We start from the raw sequence: 16526 nt of genomic DNA on the forward strand, positions 1-16526 counted from the left end.
TGCTCCAGCTGCTGGCCCTGAGGAGAGGCCATCAGAGACTCCAGCCCTGCTTGGCTTTTCTGCAGCCCAGCTGGAGCAGGTTTGCCCTGTTAAGCAAGCTGCCCCTCCAGAGGTCTTTAAAAGGGGAAAGGACAGTGGAAAATTGCTTGTAGTCGTGGCTTTCCCCTGCCTCACTCAGACAGTGTGTCCTGGCCCTCTGGGTGTGACTGCAGCACTCACCTTCTCCCAGCTTAGAGCTTGGTCTGGAAGCTGGTGGGCAGCAGACTTCAGAAGAGACTTTTGGAGAAGAGACTTGCCTAGGCAGGTGGGCTTGGGTGGCTCAAACACCCCTGTTTCAGGAGTGGGTCCAGCACTGGGAGTGTGCAGCTATGGTCACATCTTGCTATGGGTCCCTGTCCTGCCTGGCTCCAGGAGGAATGGAGCCAGGAAACTGCTAGGGCATTATTGTCCTCCAGCCCCTGGGGACTGGCCCCGGTGGCTTCCCATCTGCAGCTGCTCGTGGACTGTGGGACGTGCAGCTGGGCTCTGTCCCAGCGGGGTCACAGGGACCGGTTAGCTGTTCCAGCAGGCAGGGATCCAGCAGGCCAGCAGCACTGTGTGTCAGGCTCTGCGTGCCTTACTGCAGCGCAGCATCTTTCCCACCCTGCCTGCATGGCTTCCCTATCCAGCTGCTTGCTGCCCTGCTCGGCCCACAGACCCTGTGTGCCAGGGGCTCGCTTGCTGCCTGCAGCTGCCTTGCATGTGAGGGCCTTGTGGGCAGCTTGTGAAGAGAAACTCATGCACTGCCAGGTTTGCTGGCTTTCATTCCATCAATTTTAGGACCTGAACTTGGACCCTTTGGTTCTCCAGGGCAGGACACGCCAGCTCTGGCATCACCAGCGTCTGGTGTGGCCTGATGGGGCCAGACTCACCGTGCTGGTGCCACGAGCACCCTGGGGTTGATCAAGTCACAAAGTTGAGCACTTTGTCAAGTCCTGTGCCCCCATGCAGGCCGGCAAGCTCTCAGGTCTGTAAATAACCACAGGTATAACTGCTTGCATTTCAACACACTTCAGAGGCAAAGACACACGTGCCCAAGGAGGTGACTGCAGCTCCCTGCCACATGGGGAGGTCTGTGGCATCTGCTCCCCGCTCCCCTCTCCCCACTTCCTGATCCCAACCCCATCAGAACTGGGCAGACCGCAAGATGCTGCTCTTTGGCCACCGGTGCACGCATCCCAGCTTAGTCACTGTGGTCTTTCAGTTGAAGTTCACCCCCAGGTCAGGTTTTTATTGCACTTTTATTTACAGAAAACACAGAAATAAAGTATTAACTGTGTGGGGCTTTTACCAAACCACCCAATCACTTTTCTTATTTTTTTTTTGTGTGTGTCCCCCTCCCCTTTTGTTTTTTTTTTTCCTTTTTGTGTGTGGGGTTTTGGCACAAAGAACTGTTACAGGTGTTACCAAACAACCATGTGGGAGCAGCTGACCCAATGGCCCAGCCCAAAACCAGGACTTGAACAGAGAGAGAGAGAGAGAGAGAGAGGACTTGTCACACTGAGATCAAAATTGAGAAGGTTGTTCTGCATTCCTCTTCCAAGTCTAACCTGCTCATGGGGGTGGGCAAGGGGGGTTACTCTGGAGGGGGGAGGAGGAAGGAGGGGGAGGGGAAGGGGTGGGGGGATGTGACACCATTCATAAATTATATTCACCTCTTACATTGTAAAAGTAAACAGTGCAAAAGTACAGTACCCCAGGTACCCTTCGGTTTGGAAAGCTTTGAAGGTTGCTTTATACATTTCGTGTGTTTTGTAAACATTTGTTACCCATCCACAGTTCCAGCTCCGGCTTGGAGAGACCCACATCCTCTGGCGCCCGAAACGGATTGAGGAGCAGCCCTGGCTTCCCCTGGACTCAGCTGTTCTGAGATTCCTGCTCGAGGTTTAGTGCAAATTTTGGAGAGAAAAAGACAAGAAAACAGTTGGGGGGGGGGAGGGAGAGGAAGAAAGAAACAAAACTAATGAAAATAAGGCAACAGTTAGAAACAGTTCGTATCAAAACCCAGGGCTGCCTTAGGAGAAGGGCAGAAAGTCTCTCTCCTCCACCAGGCTGATGGAGAGGTTCTTCAGCTGCTCCTCGGAGGTGACGGTTCTGTAGCCGAGCTGTGCCAGCACCTGCCGGCAGGCGTGCTGGGTGAAGGCCACGATCTCGTAGGAGAGCCGGAACCGCCACTTCTCCGCCGTGGCCGCCGAGTTGCGCACCGTCCCGTACTTGTGCTTGGAGGAGGACCTGTCCCCTCGCGTGTTGTTCTGTATCCAGCGCTCCACGTTGCCGTCCAGGGGGATGCCCAGGAAGTCGTAGATCTCCTCCGTCTTTTTCATGGGGTTCCTGGCCAGGTCTTCGTACCGCACCAGCATGTACTTGCCCTTGAGCCACGGCGGCCGGTTGAGGCCGGTGGACACGGAGTTCCAGAAGTCCTCGCACACCGTGGTGAGCTGGGTGACGTCCAGGTTGTACGGCTTCCTGCCGGTGCCGTCCCAGATCCTCCACAGCCGGTAGGTGTCCCGGAAGGTCTCGCTCCGGGATGCCAGGATCCCCCTGGGGTCCCTCACCAGCTGGATGACCTTCAAGTTCAGCCGCGGGTCCTCCACCAGGGCCCGCAGGTCGCTGACCTCGGGCACCCTCACGGTTTTGATGGCCACGTGCCCGTGCTCTCTGCAGGACTCGGTGGCCAGCGTCAGGTTCAAGGTCCCGCACTTCTTCACGCAGTCTCCCTCCTCCAGGTGGAGGTCGACGCCTCCCAGAGACTCGCAGACGGGCGGCGAGCACAGGGCCTTGCTGGCTCCCCTGCGGAAGAGGCGGTCGGTGGTGTGGTTGACAGGCTGGGGCTTGATGTAGTTCTCCAAGAAGTAGAGGTCGCAGTCGTACAGACTCCTCAGCAGGTCTCGGCTGGCCCCCAGCATCACCCTCCTGTCCGTCGTGCTCTTGCTCTGGGTCAGCTTTGGGATCAGGGTGTACTGGACGTGGTAGAGGGGCTCAAATAAATAGAAGACATCGAAGTGCTGGTTGAACAGCTGCCCCACAAAGGAGGAGCCGCTGCGAGTCGTGGCCAGGACGAGGACGTGAGTCTTCCTGGAGAGGTTGTACGAGAACGTGGGGCTCTCATCGCACAGCCTCTCGGCCGCCTCGGCCTCCTGGCTTGGGCTGCAGTTCACGGGGCTGGGGATGGGGCAGCTCTGGAAAGACTTGGCAGTGAAGGTCCGGATTGCTGTGTACTGAATTGCAATGGATGCCAAGGCTAGTAGGAGGACAGCCTTCCAGGAACATTGCATGGCTGGTCACCTTCATGGGGCTTCTCCACAGGTCGTCTCGGTGTCTGCAAACCAACAGTCACAGGTTGAGCAAGAGCTGCCAAGGAGGACCTGAGTGTCCAACAAACACCCCCCCAGTACATCAGCTGTAACCACATGAGCCCCAGTCATGCACTACAGAGTCCTGTTTCAGAGGAGAGGAAGACCAGGCAGACACTGGCAAGCCTGGAGAGATGCTTCCAGCAAGATCCCTAGCCCCCGTGCCTTCAACAGCCAGTGCAGGAGCTGTGGGATGGAAAAGTCAGGGGGTGGTGCCAAGCACCACCTGGAGAGGCTTATCTCCATCCTTTCTGTCCAGCTGGCAGCACAAGGCATGGCCCGTCTAGGTTAATGTCCCTCTTCAGAGAGAGGCAACAGGTCTCCTGGAGCTGCAGACCTCTTTGCTCAGAGGTCTAACAGCCACACCAGATCAGTCTGTCAGCCTCTGGGAATAAGCAGCAGCCAGAGCTGTCCCCCAGGTGCCAGACAGATGTGGCCGGCCCTAGCATCAAGCTCATGGTGCTGGTCAGATCTTGCTCAGGTCTGGGGTTCAGGCTCCCCCCCTGAGCACCAGAGGGGAGAAAGCCATACTAGACAAGAGAGACATGAGAAACCACATCCCCTCCACCCTCTGTTGGCAGCAGTGCCAGTGGCAGGAGCCTTCCCCAGCAAAGATGAGTGCAGGGGGAAGCAGAGCTGTAGCCAACAGCTACAGCTGTAGTGGCTGTGTGCAAGCCAACATTCATGGGGCTAAGCCCTGCCTTGCTGCTACTTGCAGACGGGCAAGGGTAGGGGAAGCTGAGCAGGATGCTTGGGTGGGGTGTGCAGGGAGGTGAGGAGCAGCCCTGCCATGCCTGGGGAGCTGCAGCGCTGCTGGGAGGGGATGTAACAATGGTGGTGCATCAACATCTGCCCCTGTGCACTAACAAAATAACATTCATAGGCTGCCCTGCTGCTCTCCAGACCACAAGGGCTTCACATCCATGTGCTATTGCTCCTCAAGGCCAGTGGGGCAAGAGATAGCAGACTCATCCCAGAGGCCCCAAACAAGCCAAACCCCTTGTGCAGGGGAGACACCCCAGTATTAGCAACAGCTCCTCTGCACCCATCTTTCCTGGCCCAAATTCTTCCCATGCTGTCCTGGCTGCCCCCACTGCCCAGTGCAGTATGTTCACCCTCTGCAGTCACCTGCCCACCCTCCTCAGGCAAGCCAAAGGGACAGACCCAAGTATCTGAACTTCCCCTGCAGCAGAGGCATTCGTTCCCATAGCACCATCACTACCACAGCTTCTCCTCTTGCTCTTGGCATGTCCTCAGTGTAGTGAGCTGCCTGGCCCCAGCACACTGGCCACTGCAAGTGGGGAGGTCTCCCAAGAGAGGCCAATGGGCCAGCAACTGTTCCAGCATATGATGCCTGTCCAAGCCCAGAGCATGCTGAAAGCTCTGCTGGGCCTGGACAGTGTAATGCTCCTGCTGTGTGCTCCCTGCAGAGCCCGTGGCAACTGGCACAGTGTGTTGTTCCCATCTACTGAAGGAGTCCTGCTCCCCAGAGAGACCCTGTCACCAGGCAAGTGATGCCAGGAGGGCTGCTCAGGCCTGCAGGCGAGTCAAAAGCCTTCCTTTCTTTTCTTTTTTATGATGGTTGTTATTCAAGAGTTGCCCCAGCTGCTCAGTGCAGGCAGGAGGCTGCAGGGGCTACCAGCTCCAGAGACCTCTTGCTAGGAGTGGGGGCTCCAGCACAGTGAACTCCCCCATCCCTGCTGTGCTTTAGACCTGTGAGGATGCTTCAAAGGAGGATTGCTTTCCCTGGGCACTGAGGGATGCTCTTCCTTGTGGATGAGGGACTGAAGCTGCAGATTCTTGGCTAATGCTGTTCCTGGTTTGGGGTTACTTGCCCTGCACAGGGAAGGGAGACCTGGCCCAAATGTCCACAAGGGATATTCTGTCCCTTGGAGGAAGTGTTTTTCCAGGTCTGATCAGTCAGGACAGGAGAGGAGGATCTGTGCTGGCATCTCCTGGCCCAGGTGGCTCCTGTGTGCTGCCGAGGTGGAAGGTGCAGCAGGAACACTTTCCTGCTCTCTAGTGCTGGCCAGCCACACTGCATCCTTCACACACAACCTCAACTTCTACTCCTTGCTGCACTGCTGATGGGTGCTGGAGCAGGTGCAGCTCAGATTGTCCCAGAACGTGGCAGAAACCTGCTGGCAGGCCCCCTCCAAAAGGCAGCCAGAGCCTAGGTGCCTCCTTGGTCCCCGTTCCTGCTGGATCACTGGCTGTGTTTAAGGTTCTACACCCACCTGGGCCCTCTCCCTTTGCAATCACCATGCTGTGGAGGGGCACAAATGGGGCCTTGATTCACCCCCTTGGCAGAGCAGGTGTGAAACTACAGCCCAGCTTCAGCCTCACTGCCCTTCCTCACCCCTCACATGTGCCCTGCCCACCTGCTGAGCTGCAGATAGGGAGGGGCAGATTTGGGGAGAAGACTTCCCTCCCTGATGTCTCATCTGTGGTCTTTAAAGCCAGCCAGAACCTCCTCTCAGCTCCTGGCCAGCTCTCCCACCTCCTCCCATCGTTGCCTGTCTCCGAGGGGCTGTGTTTCCGTCTCAGCCCAGCCCAGGGCTTGAGAGGCAGCTGGGAGCTCCTGGGGAGGCTCCTGGGAGTTGCCAGCATGGTGGAGGATTGCTTCTACTCACTCCCCCTTGCTCATCTGTCGGACACAGCCAGGCTGGCGTGAAAGACCTGCCGAGGAGGAGCTGCATGTAGCTCTGCACTGCTTGGAGCAGGCTGGCTGAGCAGGGGCTGCAGCCAGCATGCTGCAGGAGGATGGCTCCTACACACATGCAGCAGGAGAGCTGCTTGCTGTCCCATCCCTGCCCTCGGGGACTTTCTTAAACTGGCCTGTTCATCTTCAGGCACTAATACTGGGGCCAGCCATCCCAAGCAGCAGCTGGAGAGAGGGCTGTGCCCCTGTGGGGCTGTATGTAAGAGTCCAGCATGAAGCACCTACTGGTTTGGCTGCTCAGCCCTAGACTGTGGGATGCTGTGACCATGGGAGCTGGCTGGCCTCACAGATGTTTCCGTGCTGTGAAGTGTTCCCAGATGAAGTCTCCCTCTGCTCTGCCTCCAGCTCCACCAAAGACGATGAGCAAGCCCAGTTTAAGGGCGGGAGCTGACTGCAGCAGGTCCCTCCAGGCAGCTGGAGCTATGAAAGGGAGGTCTGGGGTGAGGGCAAGTCACTCACAGCCCTGCCCTCAGCACTGCTGGCACTGCCAGGGGGCAGTGAGAAGGCATATGGGCTCTTTTTGTGTGGTGCTGGGGTCACCACTGCCCCTGTCCTGACCCTAAGCCTGCTGTGGTTGCAGATGATGATGCCAGACTGTGCTCCACTGCCTTGCCTGCAGTCACATCAGGACCAGGCTGCCCACGAGGGATGTGTGGCATCCAGCAACCAGCTCCCTGGCATGGGGACAGGAGCACTGTCTGTGGGAGGAGGAAGGTGCCAACCCTTCCCTCTCCTGTGCCCAGTTTCCTGCAGCCTTGAGCCCAGTGGAAGGGAGAAGGTAGGCACAGGCAACACAGCCTCTCCCAGCCCACGCACCCGCAAACAGCAGCAGGGGCATCGTCACCTGCCTTCCTCTTCCTCTACCTCCCCTGACTCCCAGCACTGCTCTGAGGAGAACAAGCAGGCGAGAAGCCAGCCGAGGCAGCCCAGGAGCAGCGGGGAGGGCAAGCAGGCGAGAAGCCAGCCGAGGCAGCCCAGGAGCGCCCGGGAGAAGGGAGGCAATGAATTAAGCTGAATGGCATCCGTGAGTCACCAGCGCGGGGAGCAGTGAGTGCGGCTGGGCAGCCGCAGCGCAGCAGAGGCCCGGGAGGAGATGCTGAACTCCTGTTTCGGGGCTGGTCCTCCCAGGTTTGATGGGAGTGACCTGCTTTGGAGCCACTCAGCAGGACCATGGCTCCGGAGGCTGCACCGGCGGCTGAGCTCAGGTGCTGCCAGGCACGCTGGGCTCGGCAGGGCTGCTGCGGGGACCAGCGCAACTCACACGCTTCTTCCCTTCCTAAAGCTGCCAGGTGCTCCACAGGGCAGTGCCTCGTGGCACGGTGCCGCTCTCACCCTTGAGGCGGGGCTCCTGCAGCATCTCTGGGCATGTAACTGCCTTGCCTCCTGCCCTAAGTCTTCCATACAGGTTCCCTTTCTGCTCCCCGGAGGTGGCCGTGTTTGAGCGACGTGGGGGAACCTTAGGCAGGAGACCTTGCAGTAGCGGATGCTGGCACTGCTGCTTCCACAGCTCTCTCACAGGGCAGCGAAGAAAACCTGCTCTTTTCGGCTGCATTCCAGGCTGTCGTCTTCTCTTGACAGCTCCCCAGAACTTGTGCCCTGGGCTCATCCTGGGCTCCCTCACCACTGCCAGGGAGATCTCTCTGTGCTCCCCTGCAGCAGGGAGGGAGGGAAAAGGGAGTGGAAGGAGGTGTGAGGGTCTGTGAAATGCAGGTGCCTGCTCCAGCCCTAACAGCCCCGATGGCAGGGTGCTGTGCCTGCGCACTGCAAGCCCTACCCTGAGGCCTGCCCGGTACCAGTCCAGCTACTGGCACCCTCTACCCCCCAAAACTCATTCCCGCCAGCAAGTCTGTTTCCATGGAAACAGCAGAGTGACTCAGGAGTTTGGGACCAGCTGGAAAACACAACTGTGAGCAGCGGTGCCGGGGTCTCAGTGTTAGGAAGAGAGCAGATGAACAGAGGGACACTCTTGGGCACACTTGTACCAGCACCGAGTGGCACAAGGGGCACCCCATGAGAGGTGAAGCCCACACTGGGGGCTGTAAGGCATAACCCCTCTCCTAACACAAGTGTGACCGCAGCACTTGAAAGGCATCACCACAGCACATTCACCAAGGGACACATCCCAAAACATGCCTCGTCGCAGAGAGCCCTTCATGCCCCCTGGGAGGGAGACACACACATCACCCACAGAGTTTGCAGCACCAACTTCAGTGGCTGCTCACAGCCCTGAATCCCTACCCCTGCCTGGCAAGCAGCTCCCCTGTGTCCCTGCCCCGGGAAGAGCAGACTGTTGGGGGATGAGCCAGGGAGGGGGGAGCCAGGACCCCGCGGTTCCTCCTTGCCCAGCCAGCCTGGCTCCTGCGGCCCAGCTCCCCTCCCCACCTCGCTGCCCAGGCACAGAAATTAAGTCACAGGGTTGCAAAACAACTCTGGGCATGGGCAAGGGCCCACTGGCACAGACCATGCCACTTCCTGGCATCCTCCCACCGAGCAAAGAGTTCAGCTTGCAGAACAACACATTGCAGCCACCGAGGCAGGGGAGCCAGGCTCCTGACAGGGTTTAATGATAAGCATCCCACTCGGTCGCAGTGGCTTAGTCATGCTGGTGGATCTGTGAAGCCAGGCAGATGCTGAGCACGCCTGTGGCCCACCCACCCTGGGTGCGGGCAGGCTGCACCCTGCTGCTCCCCCCCTACTCCCCAGGGGAAAGAGGAACCGCTGAGAGAAGCAGAGCTGAGCAGCTCCCTTTTCCCTCGCCACAGGCACTGTCTGATTTTGAGTACCACAACAGATGCATGAGCCTGGCTGGTCTCTGTCCCCGAGCCTGGCACTCCAGCAAAGCCACCAACATAAGAACCTGATGGGGTGGGAGCCTTCACCTCACCTCCTTTTTACGACTGGAGTTTCCCTACAGGTCACAGCTCTGAGGTCCAGCTGGCTACTCATGCCTGACCCCCTTTTTGGGTGAGCAGCACACCATATGCTGAGTGGAGATGCTTCATGCCCCAAGGCTTGCTCTGCTCTCACGTACCTCACCTCCTGGGGCACTTTCCCCCCAGTCCCCTCTCTCTGCCTATGCCTTCTGCATTTCAGAGAGACAGAGACCTGCTGTACCACCAGATTACTGCCTGCTTTGACCAGCACTTCAGTCACCACCACAATTTCAGCAGGGACTTCTGTTCGTCCCAACCGACACTCAGCAGTAACGTTTTGAGTTAATTAATCACTACCAAATAATGCCAACTCCAGACAGTCCCAGAGTTTTCTGACCACAACATCCACCTGTGCCTGTTTATCCCTCATCTGCCGAACCACATCCGTCTCTTCCCGGGAATGCGAATGCCTGGGTAAACCCGGCACAGCTTTTTTGCGCTCTCCACCCTCCCCGGAGCCATCCAGCAGCCTGGCGGTGCACGCTCGCTCCCTCCTGGAGCGCTCCCCTGGCAGGAGCTGGGAGGCTGTTTTGGGATGAACGAGCTCATTCAGCACCTCGAAAGGCTCTTTGAGACGCGCCCTACCCGCGGCCGCGCCAGGAGCCCGAGCAGCTTTCCCGCAGGACTGCTCCATGCCATGGCGTGCCTCAGACCCGCTCTGCGAGCTCTGCTCGCCAGCCTCACGGCGGCTTTACCGAACCGCTTTAAGGTCTGACAGCAAGCGCCGGGGCGTCCGCTCGGCCGGCTGGCGCGGCTCACAGCACCGGGCAGGACATCTGGCCTCCCGCGGCCACTTACTCACTTGTTCTGGCGGTAGCTCCTCACCCAACAGCAGCCCAAGTTTCGCCGCAGCCCGTTCCCCCCGTGGGTCTCGGGGTGGGCCAGGGCTGCCCCCACCCGGCTCGTGCGGCGGCTTGCCGGGCGCCGGCAGCCCGGGACGGGGTCCCGCCGCACCAGCGCTGGGGACCGGCGAGGCAAAGTCCCTTCCGCCGCTGCGGGCGATGCCTCGCCGCGCTGCGAAGTTGATGTCGCGGAAAAGCGTTTACGGGCGAGCTCCGGCCCGCCGCCGCCGGACACCGCCGCCGATCCGCGCTCCCTCTTCCCCAGCGCCTCTTACCTGGCGGAGCGCCGCGGCGGGATCCCCCGCGCATCCCCGGCCGGCCCCGCCGCGCTTCCCGGCGCGGGGGACACCGAGCCCAGCCCGGCCAGACCCCGGCTGGCGGCGGAGCTCAGCGGGCCGCGCCGCTGGGGCTCATCCCTGCCCTGCCGCCGCCCTGCCTGCCCTGTCCGCCCTGCCCGAGCGGGCAGCCGCCGCGCCGGGCCGCCTCTCCACGCCCCTCTGCTCCGCTCCGCGCCGGCGGCGAGGGGAGGGCGGGCAGGGGGGGGCTGCAGCCGCTCTCCCCTCCCTGCTCCGGCCCGCCCGGCAGCGCGGACAGATAGCGCAGCGGCGGCGGCTCAGGCACAGGCAGAGCCTCCGCGCTGCCCCCGCCCCGCAGCACTCCGCTCCGCACCGCCCCAGCCCGGCCCCGTCGCTCCCCAGCTTTACCGAGCAGGAAACTCTCCGTTTCCTTTTTTTTTTTTTTTCTTTTTTTGCCTCCCCAAGGCGGCCCGGACGGAGCCGGCGGAGCCCCTCCTGACGCGGGGGGAGGCGCCGGTGGGGCTGCCCCCTGAGAGAGGTGTGTCTGGTTCCCCCACCCCTACGCCGAGTGGTGCAGGGGGCACGATGATCCCTGGAGATCCCTAGAGATCCCTGGGGATCCCGAGGGTCAAGCCACCCGGCAGCCGAGGGATGGCTGCGGGGCGCAGGGTGCCCCACTTCCTCCCCGCTTTCCAGTGCCATGCTGCCCCCCACCTCCACCCCCGCCGGGGTCGGTAACGATGGCGGTGTGCGGTTGGTTGTTCATTCATTTTCCGGTAGCCTTTGCTCATCAGGAAAAATATTGCCATGGGGACTGGTCCTCCAGCGCCAGGAATCCTCCCTGCGCTGCCGGGGCCAGGGCTCACCGCCACGGCCAGGGCCCAAAAGTATCCCTCGCAAATACCGGGAGGTGAGGTGGGAAGGTGCCAGCCTGAGTGCCTGGCACAGTGGGCATGGGGCAGAGCAAAGGAAACTTGGGGGAATGTCAGGGCTGTTGAGGTGGCTGCGGTCTGGTGGCCCACATACCTCCCAGCTTCTGCTTCTGTTCGACCCTGCAGACTTTTGGCAACTTTGAATATCGTCCTTTTTTCGGGTGCTTGCCAGCTAAGCTGCGTTTATAGCACTTTAACTGCACCTCTGCTGCAATGGCAGCTGCCCACGACAGCCAGCTTATGATTCTGGAGTTGCTACAATAGATATTCAGGTTTTATATCGCAGTTGTACTTTGTGCATGTTTAGTGCTGCCTGGGCATTGCAAGGAATCACAGCAGCCTCCTTAGCATTCGTGTGAGCTCCTGATAACCCCCTCAAGGAGCTGCCTGGTCAGCTCATGGAATTCCAAACCTTCACCTCTGACTCGAGGGCTTGCAGAGTGCAACTGTGGGGCCGCAGCACCAGCGTCTTCACCAGCGGAGTGGAACAACTTCGCTTAGCAGCAAGCAGGATACGAGAAACAGCCGAGCCTGGGTCCCTGCGCTGCAATTGTGCCAAGAGGAAAATAAATCCCTGGGAACGGTGGTGTCGCCTCCGCTCTCAGCGCTGTGCCAGGCTGCGACAGCGAGTTCAGGGCTAGGAGGTTGCCTTTAAATCCCGGGAAGCACAAGAGAAGAGTCATCACTTTTGATGGTTTTAACGTTTTGGGTTTGCATTTGCTGTTTTAGGAGTACCCAGAGCCTGTGTGTCCCAAAATACTGGTATTTCTCCAGTCTTTTACAATATCCTGACAGCCCTAGTGCCCCCCACCCCCACCCCCCACCCCCCCACCCCCCCCACCCCTTCATCTAATTTTAGAAAAACTTTGTAGGGATTTTATATTTATAAACAGTTGGTGCTTAAATATTATTTCCCTCACCATAGCAACAGCTCCCCACCGTAGTGCTCGCTGTACGGTGCTATTGCACTGGTGTAGCCCTGCTCGGAGTCGGAAAGCCCCGGAGCCACTCTCTCCTGTGCCTGTTGAACAACACCGTGTGAAGGACAGGGACCGACTCCTGCCTGCCCTGACTCTCTTCCCAGAGCTGGGGAAGAGCCATACCACCAGCTGCTGCTGCTGCTGGAGATGAGCTGGTGGCCCTGGGGTTTCTGTTGTCAGCCCTCCTCAGGTGATGTGCCCGCTCAAGCCATCCCCTCCTGTGGACACGAGATGCTGATTCAGTCTGGAGAAGAGGAGGCTCTGAGGAGACCTTATTGTGGCCTTCCGGTATCTGAAGGGGGCTACAAGAAAGCTGGGGAGGGACTTCTTAAGGTGTCAGGGAGTGATAGGACTGGGGGGAATGGAATAAAAAAATAGAAATGGGTAGATTCAGATTGGATGTGAGGAAGAAGTTCTTCCCCATGAGGGTGGTGAGAGACTGGCACAGGTTGCACAGGGAGGTGGTGGAAGCCTCATCCCTGAAGTTTTTTAAGGGCAGGCTGGATGTGGCTGGGAGCAACCTGATCTAATGTGAGGTGTTTGTGCCCATGGCAGAGGGGTTGGAACCAGATGGCCTTTGAGGTCCCTTCCAACCCTAACAATTCTATGATTCATCTGCCATGCCCTTGCCAACCTCATACTTTTGGACCCACAGTACCTCTGCAAAAATCACACTGCCACCACTATGTGGCACACAGGCCTTTGAGCGCCCGTGATGTGCACTTCATGTGTACTTGTGCTTGCTTGGCTCCTCCAGTGAGCAGTGGGCAGGAGCTGGGAGTGAATGTCCATCTGGCCTGTGGCCATGGCTGTGCTCTGCTCCCACTGGAAGTGCACAAATGGCAGGATTTCAAGGACTTTGGCCAAGCGGGACATAAACCAGGCCAGGGACCAGTGCCAGGAGGAAATCAAGGGGCTCAGGGCAAGAATATGAGAGTGGACAGGCACCTCCATGCTCTTCTAAAGAGTGAGGATTTTCTCCTCTCTTAGCCACCATCCCAGAAACAGGCTGGGCACTGAGACACCGCCAAAGTCCACCTGCAAAAAAATCCAGGGTACCTCACAACATGGAGAAATCCCAGAGGTACTTAGACACAAGCCTCCTGGTGCTGAGGGATGACCCCCAGCTTGTGGGCCTGGAGAACTTCCAAATGCCAGTGATGTGCATTGAGTGTCTATGCAACCCCTGGGCTTAAAATGGTGGTGTCAAACCCAGGGCACAGACAGGGGCTGTCTCATATGAAGGAAAGAGATTTGACAGAACAGTGCAAAGGAAGAAGAATAAAAGTGGGGCTGAAGGGCAGAGAGGTGATTTGGATAATTTCAGCTGGGCAGGACCTCATTCACTGGTATTTTAAGCATTAATCTGGAGAGGTGCTGCTGGTTGGAAAGTTGACACATTATCATAGAATCAACAAATCATAGAAGCATTTAGGTTGCAAAATATCATAGAATCATAGAATCAATAAGGTTGGAAAAGACTTCAAAGATCATCAAGTCCAACTTGTCACCACAGACCTCATGACTACTAGACCATGGCACCAAGTGCCAAATCCAGTCCCCTCTTGAACACCTCCAGGGATGGTGACTCCACCACCTCCCTGGGCAGCACATTCCAATGGCCAATCTCTCTTTCTATGAAGAACTTCTTCCTAACATCCAGCCTAAACCTCCCCTGGCACAGCTTGAGACTGTGTCCTCTTGTTCTGGTGCTGGTTGTCTGGGAGAAGAGACCAACTCCCTCCTGGCTGCAACCTCCCTTCAGGTAGTTGTAGAGAGCAATGAGGTCTCCCCTGAGCCTCCTCTTCTCCAGGCTAAGCAACCCCAGCTCCCTCAGCCTCTCCTCATAGGGCTTGTGCTCAAGGCCTCTCCCCAGCCTCATTGCCCTTCTCTGGACACATTGAAGAGTCTCAATGTCCTTGTTAAATTGAGGGGCCCAGAACTGGACACAGTATCTTTAAGATCATCAAGGAAAATTCCTTATATGATCATGAAATCCATCCTGTCTCTCTGACTGGTGTGAGTTAGAATCTTACTTAGGCTTTGAGGTATATGTTTGTGGCCAGCTCACCTTTCAGAGGGGACTGCTGTGGCGGTCCCTCACCCTCATCAAGGAAACTTGCCCCTGTTTAAACAGCACAGCTTTCCTCCTGCATGGCTCTAGGTGGGGGAGCAGAGAGGCTGCTGGTGGCTTGGAGAGTCAAAAATCCTCACCTTTTCAACTTTTCACCTGAGCCCAAATGCAGTTTGAAAGCAAGCAATTTCCACGCTCTCCAGCAACAGATTCCTGCACAGGCTTTGTAGTTTCTCCTCCTGAGTTATGGTTCGGGGGGAAAAAAATATCTACCTTAACAACATAATCTGCTTGGGAATATGTGTAATAAAATACCAATGTGGCTGTTAAGTGGTATGAAGGTTACTGTTCTAATCACTCAGGGTGCAGCCAGGAGCAGTTACAACTGTCACCATGGCCTGGCCACGTTACACCCCCTGCACATCTTGCAGAGCGCTGTTAACATCAAGAGCAATGTATTAAGGCACATCAATTTAAAGGCAGACTAATAGGAAATACTATTTGTGTGCTTAGGCACAGCAGTTTGGAGTTGCCTGTGCCAGTCTGTACTGGTAGTGTCTGTCAACCTACCTGCATGCCACAAGGTTTTCTGCCAGGGGACACCCAGCTCTCCCTGGGCTGCAGTGCCCGGAGTGTGCTGCTCCGCCTGGCTCCCAGCCCTGTTGGAGGTCCTCTCCCTGCCTGGCCCAGACTTTTTGTGCTGCAGGGAAGCGCTGCTCAGGGCCAAGATGATAAAAAAAACCACAACTTTGCAGCTGCCCTGTGGGCCAAGTATGCAGAGAGGATGGTGAGGAACGTCTCAGAGAGGGAGCTGCTGTTTCGCTGGCCAGTGGCAGCTTGGCAGCAGCTTGGCTGTAGAAGGGTCACTGCAGAAGGGGGGGGAAGAGGGGGGGAGAGCAGTTGGAGGCTGTGCCCCTGCCCCATGGCTGCCTTAGCAGGGTTGTGGGGTGCAAGGCTCCCTGCAAGGAGTTTCTACAATCTGCTAGAGCCCCCCCACGGTGCCAAACCAGAGGAGTTTCTCACAGAGTGAGTTTTTGATACCTTGGTCTTACCGGATAGAGTCTGGAATCTTTGGGGGATGCTTGACTTTTGGAAAATGTCCTTTCTCGTTGACTTTCATGTGGAAGCTTTCACAAAAGCCTTTAGACTTGACGTCCTTCTGTAGTTCAGAAGCAGCGATAAACAGCTCACGCTGTAATCCCTTCTCCTGAGGAGCTTACAAACGCCGTGTGTGCAGGGCTGGTAATGTAGCCAAGGGTGTGTTTATTTAGCCCCGGCCCTTCGCTCCCCCTCCCTTTTCGGTTTCCCTTCCACAGAGCCCCAGCCAAGTCGGTAGAACACAGAACATAAAGGAAATGAGCGAGGACAAATGTAACATCTCGGTCTTAAATTGTTCCTTTGATACACTCACAGCAGCCGGGCTGCGGATCGGCTGTAAGCCGCTGAGGAGCGTGGGGGAGGAATGGAGATTCTCCTCCTCTATTAAAAAATAATAAATCAATCAACACAATCAACTATCCAGTTGTAAAATCACGGATTCTAGGGGCCAGAAAGTCTTTGCAGCTGTTCGGCCTTGCCCCTGTGGGTGACAGGCTGCTGCCTTCTACCCGAGAGAATTCCTGCCCCAGAGCCAGCAGCGGGGCTCGGGCACACCTTCATCTCAGGAGAGATGCCATCGCTGCTGAGGGTGAGCTGTTCCAGAGCTGGTGGTGCAATCTGCCCCTTATTTCCAGTCTGGAGGCATCGAGGTTTGGCTTCCAGCCACCAGATTGCATTATGCCTTTGCCTATTAGATTAAAGAGCTATCTACTATCTGAACTATTTCTCCTGTGTAGGTATTAATAGATCACGATCAAGGCACCTCTTAACCTTCTCTCTGAGAAGTTAAATAGACTAAACTTCCTTATCTCTCCCGATGAAGGGGGAGTTCCTGGGCCTTTTCATCATTCATGCCAGTCTCTCCAGCCTGCCTGATGTCTGTTTGGAAACATGAACCCCACAACAAGAGAGAGCCTGCTGGGACGGACTGCAGGAGCACCTGTGCTTGCCCCTCTCAGCTGAGGATGCTGCCTGGGCTCAGCACACCTGCTCAGCCCACTGTCATCCCCACAGTCGTGTCACCAGCCTGGGCTGATGGGCAGCTTAGCATCCCATTTTTCTCCCCAGAAAACTCCCAGGTAAAGGTCAGACCTTAAAAGCTCTTGGAGTCTGTGTTACTGAGGGAGCTGGGGTTGTTTAGCCTGGAGAAGAGGAGGCTCAGGGGAGACCTTGTTGCTGTCTACAGCTACCTGAAGGGAGGTTGTACCCAGGTGGGGGTTGGTTTCTTCTGCCAGGCAACCAGCACCAGAACAAGAG

General features: G+C 57.4%; 1 protein-coding gene across 4 annotated transcripts; it reads right to left on the bottom strand.

Moving 5' to 3' along the window:
* Positions 1-1243: 1243 nt before the first annotated feature.
* CHST1 (carbohydrate sulfotransferase 1) lies at positions 1244-15240 on the bottom strand. 4 transcript variants are annotated; one of them, XM_068161459.1, is made up of 2 exons: positions 15224-15240; positions 1244-3358 (listed from the first exon to the last, which is right to left on the bottom strand). In XM_068161459.1, the coding sequence occupies exon 2, from the start codon at positions 3312-3314 to the stop codon at positions 2055-2057; it is 1260 nt and encodes a 419-aa protein (XP_068017560.1). In that variant the 5' UTR covers positions 3315-3358; positions 15224-15240; the 3' UTR covers positions 1244-2054. The 4 variants fall into 4 exon arrangements, with proteins under 4 accessions (XP_068017560.1, XP_068017557.1, XP_068017556.1 ...); XM_068161456.1 differs by lacking the exon at positions 15224-15240 and adding an exon at positions 10594-10787; XM_068161455.1 differs by lacking the exon at positions 15224-15240 and adding an exon at positions 10165-10498.
* Between the last annotated feature and the right edge of the window lie 1286 nt (positions 15241-16526).

The sequence above is a fragment of the Melanerpes formicivorus genome, unplaced genomic scaffold (genome assembly GCF_026170545.1).
Source record: "Melanerpes formicivorus ecotype bairdi unplaced genomic scaffold, bMelFor1.0.p_v2 SCAF_58, whole genome shotgun sequence".
NCBI lineage: Eukaryota > Metazoa > Chordata > Aves > Piciformes > Picidae > Melanerpes > Melanerpes formicivorus.

Bases quoted from the DNA above. Each gene is read 5' to 3' on its own strand.
- CHST1 (XM_068161459.1), bottom strand. From the start codon at position 3,314: ATGCAATGTTCCTGGAAGGCTGTCCTCCTACTAGCCTTGGCATCCATT.